This window comes from Sinocyclocheilus anshuiensis, unplaced genomic scaffold (genome assembly GCF_001515605.1).
Source record: "Sinocyclocheilus anshuiensis isolate Anshui unplaced genomic scaffold, SAMN03320099.WGS_v1.1 scaffold2089, whole genome shotgun sequence".
NCBI lineage: Eukaryota > Metazoa > Chordata > Actinopteri > Cypriniformes > Cyprinidae > Sinocyclocheilus > Sinocyclocheilus anshuiensis.
In genome coordinates this window covers 116,711-130,256 of record NW_015549564.1, presented here as the reverse complement: position 1 = coordinate 130,256, position 13,546 = coordinate 116,711, and the positions used below count along the sequence as shown (strand labels likewise).

General features: G+C 38.7%; 1 protein-coding gene across 4 annotated transcripts in view; it reads right to left on the bottom strand.

Moving 5' to 3' along the window:
• pum2 (pumilio RNA-binding family member 2) overlaps window positions 1-13,546 on the bottom strand; it is a 63,842-nt gene that overhangs the window by 46,198 nt on the left and 4,098 nt on the right. For all 4 annotated transcript variants that reach the window (XM_016445242.1, XM_016445244.1, XM_016445243.1 and 1 more), the window contains exons 5-6: window positions 6,219-6,406; window positions 3,427-3,593 (exon numbers count right to left, since the gene is read on the bottom strand). In XM_016445242.1, coding sequence (XP_016300728.1) covers window positions 3,427-3,593; window positions 6,219-6,406 — 355 coding nt within the window. The remainder of the gene's footprint in view (window positions 1-3,426; window positions 3,594-6,218; window positions 6,407-13,546) is intronic.

Here is a 13,546-nt window from a genome sequence, read left to right as displayed (position 1 = left end):
CGGCTTCTTTAATGAAGGCGGCCCCGCCCCTCCCCTCGGCCACTACGAGTGGATTTAAGAGAATGCGCGCAGCAATTTTGATCTGCCTGAGTGTTTACACATAAAGATCATCAGTACTCCTCTTCTAATGAGTGGTTTGATCTTTTTAGGTGGATTAAAAGGGAATGCTGTCACTAATGATTATTATCACTGACAGCTTCAAATTGGACCCGTCTGGGCCACACCCACTCTGAGGCAGCGTGCACGGGGGCTGACTACTCTGCTATGAAAGCATTAAGTCTAGCGAAGCATTTTTTGAAAGCATATTCAGGCATAGCAAATTTCCTCTCCTGAGTGTGGGGTCCTCATACGTCGACCAGCCTCTCAATTTAATCCAACCCCTTATCACACAGGCTGAGGCCTGACAGGCCATCCCTGTAGTGCCAAACTGGGTGTTGGAGACAATAAAACGAGGTTATTCACTGCAATTCGCTCGAATACCCCGCGATTCAACTGCGTGGTTCCCACCTCAGTTTAGAGCAAAGATGCACACGTCCTGCGCTCAGAGGTGATGAATTTGCTGGCGATATGAGCCGTAGAAACGGTTCACCCAGCTCAGAGCAAGTCAGGCTTTCAATGGGTACCACTCGCCCTTGGCCATATGGTTTGCAGAAGGACAGTTGTCACAACAGATGCCTCCAACTCAGGTTGGGGGGCGCTGTGCGAGGGAATACCGACTTTCGGCCACTGGCCGAAGGCGGAAAGAGGCTTCCACACCAACTGCCTGAGGTAGACCTCTTCGCCTCAGAAGACAACTCTCACTGCCCAATCTATTTCTCAAAGACCAGGGACGAGTTGGCCCACGATTGGCCCAACCTCATTCTTTATGCTTTTCCCCCGATCGCTCTGATCCCACAGGTAATCAGGCGAGTGAGTGAACGAGAACACCGGGTTCTCCTGGTGGCCCCCCTTTTGATGAACGAGCTGTGGCTATCGGAGCTAACTCAGCTATTGATAGCGGCCCCTTGGCCTGTTCCACTGAGACAGGATCTCCTCTCTCAAGCAAACGGGACATTATGGCATCCTCGGCCCAACTTTTGGGCCCTGCACCTCTGGCCGCTCGACGGGAGCCTTCGTGCCTCCCAGAGCGAGTCTTAAACACAATTTCGGAGGCTAGAGCTCCGTCTACGAGATGCCTCAACGCCTTAAAGTGGTCTTTTTTCTCCGCTTGATGTCTAAACCACGGAAAAGACCCCCTTACTTCCAATTTGGCAGAGGTGTTGTCATTTCTACAAGAGCTGCTGGATGAGGGACGTTCCCCATCCACGCTCAAAGTCTATGTGGCGGCTATAGGGCTCTCATTCCCCTTGAGGGGTCAATCGGTGGGCAGAAATAGCGTGGTCATCCACTTCCTGAGGGGTGTTAGGAGGCTGAATCCGCCTCGTCCCCCTACCGTCTCTTCCCTGAAGGGCCCCGTTTTCGAGCCGCTACAGTCTGCCAACATTAGGTCGCTATCGCTGAAGACTGCTCTGCTTCTAGCACTGGCATCAGCAAAGCGAATAGGGGACCTGCAGGTGCTCTCTATTAGCCCTGCCTGCCTGGAATTCGGGCCTAACGGCTCTAAAGTCGTCCTGAAACCAAGGCATGGTTACGTACTTAAAGTGCTCTCCACTCCGTTCAGAGCACAGGTCATTACGATCTCCGCGCATCCTCCAACTGAAGAGGACAGAGAGCTATCTGCTCTGCCCCGTTGAGCGTTCCGCTCCCTATAGGCGATCGGAACAACTCTTTGTCAGCTTTGGTAACCGCACCAAAGGACTTCCGGTTACGAAGCAAAGACTCTCTAGATGGATAGTAGACTCCATCTTGCTAACGTACTCCTCTTTGGGCCTCCAATGCCCCATTGGAGTACGGGCCCACTCGACTAGAGGCATCGCCTCATCTTGGGCATGGTCCAGTGGTGTGTCCATTGCGGATATTTGTGAGGCAGCCGGCTGGGCCTCGCCATCCACATTCGCAAGGTTTTATAACCTGGAAGTCCCAGCCTTGCAGGCCAGGGTCCTTTCCGCTTAAAGTGACATGCGCTGCGTAAACAGATCTGGCAAGAGAGCCCTTGGCCGTATCACGCCCAACTTCTCTGGCATTGTTTCACCTGGATTTTTAAAACAAATAGGCCTACCGGAACGCAAAAATTCCAAATCTGACATTTTCCGGAACAGGATCCAGCAGGATCAAATTAAGCACTGATCATAATACTCACATACAAATGTTTAATGTGATCAACAGTGTGTTTTGCTGCAGCAGCGCAAATGGAAGCGATTCACTGACTGCACAGCCACATGCGCCACAGTTACGTTTGGGATCATTTTATTTTAAATGCCATAATGTCAGTTGAAAACATTGCAATTGTGTTTTAATCTACAACAACGAGCACCACGAAACCATTTAAAGAGGCGCGTTCAGCGGTCTCCGTGACGGGATATGAAACCATCAACAAAGTATAATGATCTCAAACGTACGACGCGCTCTCTTCATTTTATCATATTATCATAATCACATCTATTCATTTTACAATCCTGCTACTAGCATTTCATTCAGACTAAAACCCCTTTAATTCGGGGTGAGAAAGCGAAAATTGACATCCCTAGTTCAATGGCATACATTTATATTAGATAGTTAATAATACTGATAATATACTACTACTACTACTACTACTACTAATAACAATACAAAATACACTAAGATCTGATGAGCTGCTGAGTTAATGAATATTAATCATGTTGTCTGCGTTCGCTCGAACTGATTCAAAACATTGAAGGTAACAGGTGAGCACCAGCCAACGAGATTGCCGTTTGCACATTAGTTCCGCCTACTACCGAAGAAACCGGAAGTGGCTTCTGCTTGTTCTTAAAGGCTGAATAATTCCAACTGAACTCCACTATTTTGACAGGAAAATGCAACAAAGAAAATAATTTACATGTAGCGCATCAATTCTACGTGGTAAGTAAAACTGTCTTGCTCTCCCTCTCTTTGCATGTGTGAAAGAAACACTGAGTGCTCTCAGCTAAGCGACAGCTAGTCGGGCACCTTCACACTAGAGTTTAGGGTAAGTAAAATACACTGCACATCCATTTAGATTAATTAAAATAGTGTGCTTTAAAGATGAAGAGAGAAACACTCAAGCGCAAAGTGTTCAAAATGAGTGAAGGCAAGTTATATATCTGTATCAAACTTATACTTAGCCTCTGACTCAAACACTGGCGAGTGAAATCTAACAATTTATTAGCCAATAGCTAACGATAGACAGTATTTGATCGCCTAGCATGGAAATTTAGTCGCGCAAGCGAGTGATTTACTTGCATTGTAGAGGGTTGTTTAAATAGTTTTAAAAGAAAGTTTACATTTTTATGTTAATATTGTTACAAGTTGGCAAAAGAACCATCATACTTGAAGTCTTTAATGTCGCGATCCATCCCATTCAGCAATCCTCTGGAATTTGCTTTTATGGCATCCCCTTCATCTCCGACTGTCATCTCAGGACTTTTGTCTTCTTCAAATGGAGAAGTCTTTTCTTTTGAATCACCTTTCTCCCTGCCATCTGGATCTGCTCCACCCTAGAATCACCACAAATCAAAGTTAAACAAAGCCATTCCTTAGGAAATTACTTTAGGTTGTGTATCAATTACCTCAATCTAGACAAATACTCCCCTCTACAAAATACTGAATTACACAAATATTCACCCATGGCATTTAATAGTTTGGCTTTCATCACTATTGTATGCTTTTCTTTAGGAGGAAAAAAAAAAAGTCTGAGTAGAGGTATTTTCTGAAATTTGGTTGATTTGACACAGAATGAACCTATTTTCAATCATTTCTATTCTTGACAGTTCTATTGCCAAAATTATGAAAAAAGATCTGTTAATTGATTGATCTTGAGAGGAGTCCCTGTAGTCATCCAATTTGACTCATGTGTTGATAAATAAATTTGTGAACTTGACAGGTGATTTTATAAATTGTATTTTGATTAGGGTTGTGACGGTGAGGAAATTTTCCCACCGGTTAATTGATGCGTGACAACACCGGTAATACCGGTATCACCGTGGGGGTGGGGGCGTTCCCTCTTTTCCTCGCTTTCCTTTGCTTTTAAATAGATTGTAAAAGCTGCGTGCGTATTTTACTTTCACTTTAAAATAGCGGCAATACGGCGTAAAGCAATTGTTAATTTTTAGTTCGTTTGAATTTCCCCTCTTTTCCTCGCTTTCCTTCGCTTTTAAATAGCTTAAAAGCGCCGTGTGCATTTTACTTTCACTTTTGCACCCCTAGGAACTTGGTTTTTCTCACTAGGGTTGTGACGGTGAGGAAATTTTCCCACCGGTTAATCGACATGTGACAACACCGGTAATACCGGTATCACCGTGGGGGTGGGGGCGTTCCCTCTTTTCCTCGCTTTCCTTTGCTTTTAAATAGATTGTAAAAGCTGCGTGCGTATTTTACTTTCACTTTAAAATAGCGGCAATACGGCGTAAAGCAATTGTTAATTTTTAGTTCGTTTGAATTTCCCCTCTTCAACAAAATACAACGTCAAACTCACTTTAGTCTATATATAAAACATAGAACTTTTATTAACAAAACAAAACAAATAAAAATACACCATGCTATAGGGCAGGCTATGCCTAATATAAAATAACAAATAACTTGCATAAAGTTTAAATGTACAAAACTGGAAACAAGTAAACATGTATAATATATAACCAAATAAATAAGAAACGTAGAACGTTTATTAGCTAAACGAGTAAGAAAGCTTGGAGGCACGGCATACACCTTGATGTAAAAAAATAATAATAAATGACAGTTTAAATAAGTTATAATAATAATAATAATAATAATAATAATAATAAACTTCCAAAATCACCTTAGATAAACGGCAAAAGTCAACAGGCTTTTCAAAATCCAAAATATTGCCAAACAGGCGCTTTTGCATCTCGTTTCAAAACTAAAACATCTGCCATCGTCTTGTCTGTCTCACCTCACCTCACTCTTCTTGTCAGTCAGCTCGACTCACTCTCCTCACTGGATAAATGAAATCTGTGATGCGACTGTCGTTCGGCACGCTGCATTGAGCAGCCGTGTTCAGTTTTTAATTGTAGTGTCTGTTCTTTTACTGAACTAAATGATTTTTATTACTATAAAAAATCAAAACGACGGTGGGGGTCGGTGTCGCGGTGGGCAAGTGATATAACCGGTGTTGCGGCTTAACACCGTCAGCACCATCTATCGCGGCAAGCCTAATTTTGATCACTATTTTTCTTCAGTTGTTTAAAAGCTTAAGGCAATTATCAAAGCGTGATAAAATCGTTTCATTTTCCAATAAAAGATTATACTTTTTACATGATTAGTTATATTTAATCACTCCTTTGCAGATTTTGAGTCATACAAAGATAAAAAATAAAAAATAAACAGCAGGTGACATGCATCTATACATTTTAAAGTTGCCATTAAATAAAAACTGATCATATTTATTTCTCTTTTTTTAAACGGGTATTTATATTTATTTTTTAAAGGGATATGACATGACTTACTTTCTTCTGTGTGGTTTTTATTGGCATATCTTTTCACAAAAGAGCCAGTATATGTCAGTGCAAGACTGGAACCCATTAGATTCCTGATGTTCTGTGAACATAATGTGTCAAATCCTAAAGGACCAATAATAATGAAAACCTACAGATGGCTCTGTTTCTGACTGCTCTTTTTTGGAGTGTGTTTGTTTGTAAAAAGTAATTTAGTCCACTGCCTAGAAACCAAGGTTGTCCCAGTTACTTATTTCTATGGAGTAAAAAGGAAGAATATCCATTCTGTTTTTTGACTTCAGTTTTTAAATAAATCAATAATTAAACACTGCATGTATTCACTAGTGCAGGGGCGGCCAACGTCAGTCCTGGAGAGCTCAGCTCCAACCCTAATCAAACACAACTGAACAAGCTAATCCAGGTCTAAGGGTTACTAGAAAGCTACAGGCAGGTGAGTTTTTGTCAAGGTTGGAGAAAAACTCTGCAGGACTGTGACTCTCTAGGATCAACACTGGCCACCTCAGCACAAGAGCTTCTTTGTTTTTTGTTTTTTTTATTCAATTAACTTTAAAGATTCAGTCCTGATCTTAAAACACATTTGCTTGAAAAAAAAAAAAAAAAAGAAGCGCTGTAATAAGATACCCAATGAGTGTAATAAGATAATTGACTCACATAGCCTCCGTTTCTGTAGCGACCATCCATCTTGTCTCCAGGGGAAGAGCTGAGGACATACTCCACCATACTCACACCCAGACCACCCCCCTCTGAGCGCGGGGACAGTACTGAGCTTGCATCTCCGTTCCCGTTGTAGCTCTGGCCTGGTCGTCTTTGCACCATAATGGGCTGAGAGACAGAATGATCTAGACACAGCAGAGGAAAATAATATCGTTATGACAAAAATGAACCAGAAGACAAATAAAACATTTAAACATGCATTAAGGAAATGAAGCTAATACTACTATAATGGAGATGTATGCAATATGGAATTTCTAGAATGATAACTACAAGTAATGAACAACTTCTTGTAGCAGATGCTAATAATTTTATATCTTTCAATTTATTTTTTATTTTATTCTATTTATTCTTTATAATGGAGGTGCTACCCATTTAGCTAAATAATTAAGCACATGCTTTAAAAACAGTCAATCGGACCAATTCTTAAATCATGTTTTAATGGGTGACAAATTAAAAAGAATTTGTTTCATAATTTATTAACTAAAGTAATCAATTTCAAAACATTGCTAGCAGCAGATAATCAGCCTGATCGTGATTAAAACAAGCACAAACACAATGCAACAAATCCTGAAATGCGTATATCTATTGCATATCTACCACACATGCTTTGTAGCTGAATCAGATTTGTTCATAATTCATGAATTTTGCAACACTGACAGTGTTACTGAACTGAAATCAATCAACACTGAATTCACTCAAGTTGAATAAGGACACTTCAGCGATAGGTTGCTCTACTGAAGACTGTACTAAACGTTCATAATGAATTAACATTGCACAGTTATTTGAACTAAACCAATACTGAAGAGCTACACAACAAAACTGAATGTTGTGTTGTCATTGGACCAAAATTTTATCAGTCAGTACCAAAACCAGTAAAATTCCAATTTTCTAGATACCAATTTTGGTACTCCTGGATAGCTACATTATTACCTGAAGATCCTTGATGTCTAATGTCAAAATCTTAATTGCACAATGTGCAAAATACAAGATTTAATGTTAAATATTTTCCAAAGGTTAGGAGGTCTGCACTGAGTCACACACAGGGCGCCCTAGCACAGAAAATCCACATTTGCATCACAGAAGTAATAGAACTCCTGACGCTCCAGGAAATCCCTAATATGGACAAAGCCATCCAGCTATCGCTATAGCTGAATTAAAAGATAGAAACATTTTGAATGATGAAACATTAAGACAATAAAAACTTGACTGCAACAATGTATTTATCTGTGTTCTTCAAGCCAACTTGGGTATTTTCATGATAATTATGTATATTTATAAGGGGTGACCCCTAATAGTCAACGATTCGATGCTTCGATAGGAGGAGCCCGATTCGACTACCAATCTCGCCTGATTCAATACCAATCTCACAGTCGAATATTCGCGGGGTGTTATGATCATGCTATTTTGGCTATATGGGGGCGCTCAAATGTCTGATTTCACATATAACTACCGGTTTTCTCCCAATAAGTTAATATACAGCCTATTAAGATAATGCTGTAAATAAGAATCTGAAAAGAAAGAAGCTTTAAATAAATATTTTAACGTGGGTGAATAAATCCAACCACCCCTATAGATTTAAGTTTCACTTTCCATAACCCGTGACCGACAGAGAAACATCTTGGCGGCAGGGATTGAAATCTTTAACAAGACTCAAATTGACACAGGCAGAGTGAAAGACTCTGCCGGTTTATATATATAGTTTATAATATATATTATTTATCTCGTATAAGCAGCAATGCAGAATATTAATAACTATGACTGGGACTGTCATATACATAACATTATAATGAGAACACTATTACAATAAAACGCTGTGAATTTTTAGAGTTTAGTTGCCGTGTTCCTGCACGTTGTTGCGTGAAGAACGCATCCACAAAAGAAGTTCATTCAGAGACAGCAGACGGGGCATTTTGTGCAGATAGCCTATAAGTCGTAATATTAAAGGTGCAGTAGGAGATCTTGGAAAATGCTAACTTTAGCCTGATAGCACTGAAAGCGAACGTCCCACCCTCCCTGCAATCGCTGTCCAAAGCCACGCCTCCTGAACGCATTTACGCTCACAGACCAGAGTACCAGAGACAACATTACTACAATAGGCTACATCAGCCGTTCTCAATTCCAGCCCATGTTCCGAAGTGAAGTAAACTTCAACAGATTTCCCCCGCTCAGGCAGTAGGGAGCAATGAACACTGTGTAGGGATCATATCGATCGGAACACAGTTCATGCACGTAGCTCACTTATAAAGTTATCACTGTATAAATAACGAAGCACATTGTATATGAGATAAATGATGAGTTAAATCCCATTGATTAAAAACCTGCTATCAAATACTTCATTCTACTGGTCATTTTCAGAGCGCGCTGCTCAAAACAAAAATGCAGAACATTAATAACTACTGTCATATACATAATGTTATAATGAGAGTACCATTAAAAAAATGTTGTGAAATCTTAGGGTTTCGCTGATGTTTAATGTTAACTACCTTTTAATCAAAACATTATTTTTGTATCTGCGAGGCATCCGTTAGCTACACATTTTCCCTGTGCGTCAGTAATGATGTCGAATGTCTGATTTGTTCATGTATTTTGCCCCCCGCCCCCAAACATATGATTCGACTATCAGTCGACTATCGGCAAGATTCGAAAATTCCGATTTGACTATGAAAATCCTTAGTCGGGGACACCCCTAATATTTATAATCGATTGCTTACTGACATAGCCTTTTTTACAGTATAGAATATATTTTCTGTGATAAGAAGCCACATTAGATCACAAGAGTAAGTTATTTCAAACACTTGACTGATGTTGTGGAGTAAAGGCATGTTATGATGTTCTCTTTTGTTGGACAGCAGGTTTAGAAATGCTTCTCATTTCAAGTCATTACGGCGTGTGTTGCTTTTTCAAATGCATGTTATTAGCGGGGAGGCACTTCCTCATCTCAGCAAATAGGCTTACGGACACAGAGAAACATGGCCAGTTCTGAGATAAATAAAACGCACGGAAATTATTTAAACAAATCCAATAAATAAATAAAATGACTACTGTACTGTGCTCGCTTAAGAAATCAGACAGCGGGAGTGGAAGGGGAATCGAGCGGGATTTTGTGTTGCTGTCGATTTGCAGTCTCTTTTTAATGACAGTCCTTCCGCAATTGTCAATCCTCCCCACTTGCTATTTGGGGAATGAACCCAGCACTCTGTTTGGTCGAACTCTTCTACTTTTGCTGTTGCTTGATTTGAGTACTGCGCATGCACAGAGGCCTCACCAGGTTTTTACGTATTTAAGTGACAAATCGTACCAGTGTACTTTGAGGTTAAAATGCATACCCGCAATGCAAAATGCGTACAGGTTGGCAGGTCTGTAATTGTTACTTCAGATGTTATTTGTAATGTTTATGGTCTTTTCAGGCAAGATAAGCATATACTGAAATCATTATGGTGAAATAGTTATTTTATTTCCTGACTGAACCATCTATTTCAGACTCAAGACCGCGCAAATACTATGGCATTTTACTAGCATTACAGTAAGTGTTTTGTATATGTTGTCAAATTATTTATTACTTTAACCTCCATTTAAATCACTAAATGCTTCAAAATGCATGCGGTTAATAAAATTGTTGAAACATTTGCAGTTAGTCTACAGTACGAATAAATTCAATATTGCAAATCAACAGAACTACATAACCACAGTGAATAACTGCAGGCGAACTAAGATATATGCGCCTATATTTCAAAGCATAAATCTTTATTCTAATTTCAGAATGCACACCTTGACATTTGTAATATATGAGTTGAGAAGTCTCACCCATCCGCCAAACTGATGTTCGCTAATGAAATGAATATGAATGTAACTTAATAACCAGCAGAAATTCCCGACATTAAACAAATAACCATTTACATGCTTAGGATATTTGTATTGAAAGAATGTACAGGGAGACTTCAGATATAAAACACTGACTCATCAGGTGATGTTTTCACACTAAAATCGTATGATTTCCTATTAACTCAACAGAACGTATGGGGCATACTAGGGAATAGCAACATGGCGGAACGATGAATTCAATTTTTATGACATCAATAGATCAGTGATTCTGACACATCAGATTTTTCAGATTCAGTCCCACATTTTAATATGGTCCGTCACTGGTCCTTTGCAGTGTGCTTAGCAGCATGAAAAACAAAATGTTTATTCTAATTAAGAGTTTCAAACAAAAAGCATGCAAAGATCACTCACTATATAATCAATATGCTGATATCACTTCAGTTCACCCACAGTGCAAGCTGACTGAGGGAACTGACCGAGTGAAAACTCCAGTTACAATCAAACAAATCTGTCTATACTGCACAATGAATCTCTTGTTTAAATTGTATTTATAACTCTGGCATATTGAGCAAATTCTGAATTACAAATAGTGCTGGGCGGTATGACCAAAAATTTATATCACGATATTTTTCACAATTATACCGTTTCTATGAGTGTAGGCACACCGGCGGCGCCGTTCGGCGTCTGTCCGCGGCGCCCTGCTACGTCATGTTATATTTGTAAGAATGGTTCTAGACCAGCAGTTCCGACGCGTTTCAGAAAGGCGGGGCATAGAGGAGAAACAATAATGTACAGTATGTGGAAAATAATGTGTTTTTTTTTAACCTGAAACCGCATAAACCCATTTAATTACACCAAATACACAAACTACTGTTCTTTTTAGCAGCATCATATGACCCCTTTAAGCGACATATTAAAGTGGTCATATTACCGGTATTGCGGTATTTTAAAAATTCATATCATAACAAAAATAAACACCTGTATTTGGTATGAACCGGTATACCGCCCAGCACTAATTACAAGCCTCTGATTGGCCATAGAGTGCCCACTTTTTCAGTGGCGCTGGTTCCAGAAGTATTTTTCCTATTCATTTGTAACACGTGCTGGAAAAAATTAGTCGAATGCGCATGGGCTCATTTTGAGCTACAGGCAAAAAATTTGAAAATTGGCGATTTTGAGTTTTCACAAAAATGTGTTCATTAAGCCCTCGTCTAGTGGAGGCTAGAGGGCATTAATTACCTTTATTTGTATGTTTTCTGAAAAGAGTACCTCGTCTCCGCTCGCTTCTCACACTGACTGTCATCTGAAGCGCCCGCATAAAGGCGCTTCCAACTGTGCGCGATCCCGATAAATATACACATTTTTCACAGAATTACAGTATTTAAGCATTAGGGCAAACATAATCTGTTATGTCTTAAGTGAACTTTTGGGAAACTGTTGGAGAAAAACATCTGGGCCCGTATTCAACAAAACATTATAAGGCTAAAAGTAGCTCATAACTTGCCGATTTAGGAGAAAATCTTAAAAATAATGGGCGTGTCAGTCCTAAATTTAGTATTTCCCAAAGCGTTGTAGTGCTAAAATTAACTCCTAAATCTGTGAAACGTTAGGAGTAGTGAAGAGTACTCCTAAGTCACTAAGATCAAGTCACAAACTATCCTAAAATGCTGTTGCCGGCAGTCTGCCTTGGAACAGAAATATTTTAGAAACGTTTGACGATAATGAGCTTTTAAAAAGGTGTCGCCTTAATCGCGAGGGTATTGTGAATGTTTTCATTAACAAGTTGGGCAAGAAGTAACAGCTGTTCTTGCAGTCCAGTTTGGTTTTCTTTTACATTTACATGCCTTACTATCAGCCATGATTATTCTACTCCGTTATTTAAAAGGCTGTTTATATGCATATCCGCTAAATGTTTACGAGGAGCACACATGTAAGAGGCTGACAATTAACTGAACATATACTTGTTTAATTTGTGACACTTAGCCTGCATTTTTAAATCTTTATTTGAATGAGCATATTTTTTTTATTTTTAAACCTTTATCTGAATATGGCAACATAATATCGCGCTCTACAATATTTCTATGAATAAATCTCTGACAGAGACCCCTCCCCTATTAGCCAATCACTGTGGTCATAGTTAGTAAGCATGCTGACATCATCCATAGCAACGAGGTCAACCTCGCCCTTACTCTTAGCTTAAGACTTCTCTCTATTCCTTAGTAAAAGTTTGTCTCAGAAGCTTTGAGAATAGGTTTTAAGAGAAAACTCTTAGCAAAAAACTTTTACCTCTATTTAGGAGAACTCTTAGTGGTAAGATAAAATTTTTTGTGAATACGGGCCCTGATATGTAACATTATATTAGATCTGTGCATTACAGTAGGTCTTAATATATAGGCCGCCTCATTAATGTTAATCTAACAATAAAAGAAAAGAGTGAATCACTCACTGCTCTTGATTGAACTGCTTTTGTAGTTTTAACAATCAATTTATTTGTAATTAACAGACTAAAGGGATTTTTACATTTGATTATTTGTTTTTCTTACTTAAATGCTTTTGTTTATATGTAAAATTAAAAAGGTAATGCATTATTTGTTTTTCTTATATTTGTTATACTTTTATTTTTGCATCTGTTCTTATTTATAATAACAAAGATAAAATAAAAATAGCTATATTGTGATTATTAATACAGTAATTATTATTAAGAAAAGAACTGGAGGAAAAGATGCAACGCTGCTCCGTGATTTTGCTTTGGAACCTTAAGAAAACTAACTCGATTTTTCTCAATATTGACTTTGCTGACTCTATCGACATCAAGTCATGATCAGTCATTTTTCGTCCGATTCCAACAAATCATACATCATTCTGAAGGTCTTTTAATGGAGAATGTGAACTAGGGATATGCCGGTATCAAATTTTCATGTTGCGATTAATTGCTAATGGTTTTATCACGGTATGCGGTATTATCACGATATTGGAATTTAGTTTTAAAAAGTGCTGTCATAATACAGTATAACAGGTTTAATAACATTTGTCTCATAACAAAAATAACTGAACATTTAAATGCAATAAAGCAATACAGAAAAATGTATAAAGTTAAAAGTTTTACACAGATTAAAGTGCAAAAGAACTATAAAGACCAATAGGTATCACTTTACAATAAGACCTCATTAGTTAACCTTAGTTAATGCATTAACATTCACAATGAGCAATATCTACATTTGCTACAGAAGTTATTAATCTTTGTTTAAAAAATTCAAGTATTAGTTCATGTTAGCTCATTAAATAACACAGTTGCAACTTTCGATTTTAACAACCTGTTATTAAACATTGGAATACCTAAGATTAATGAATGTTCAGAAGAATTTTTCATTGGCAGTTTATGTTAACTAATGAATTAACTAATGTTAACTAATGAAGCCCTAATGTAAAGTGTGACCAAACAA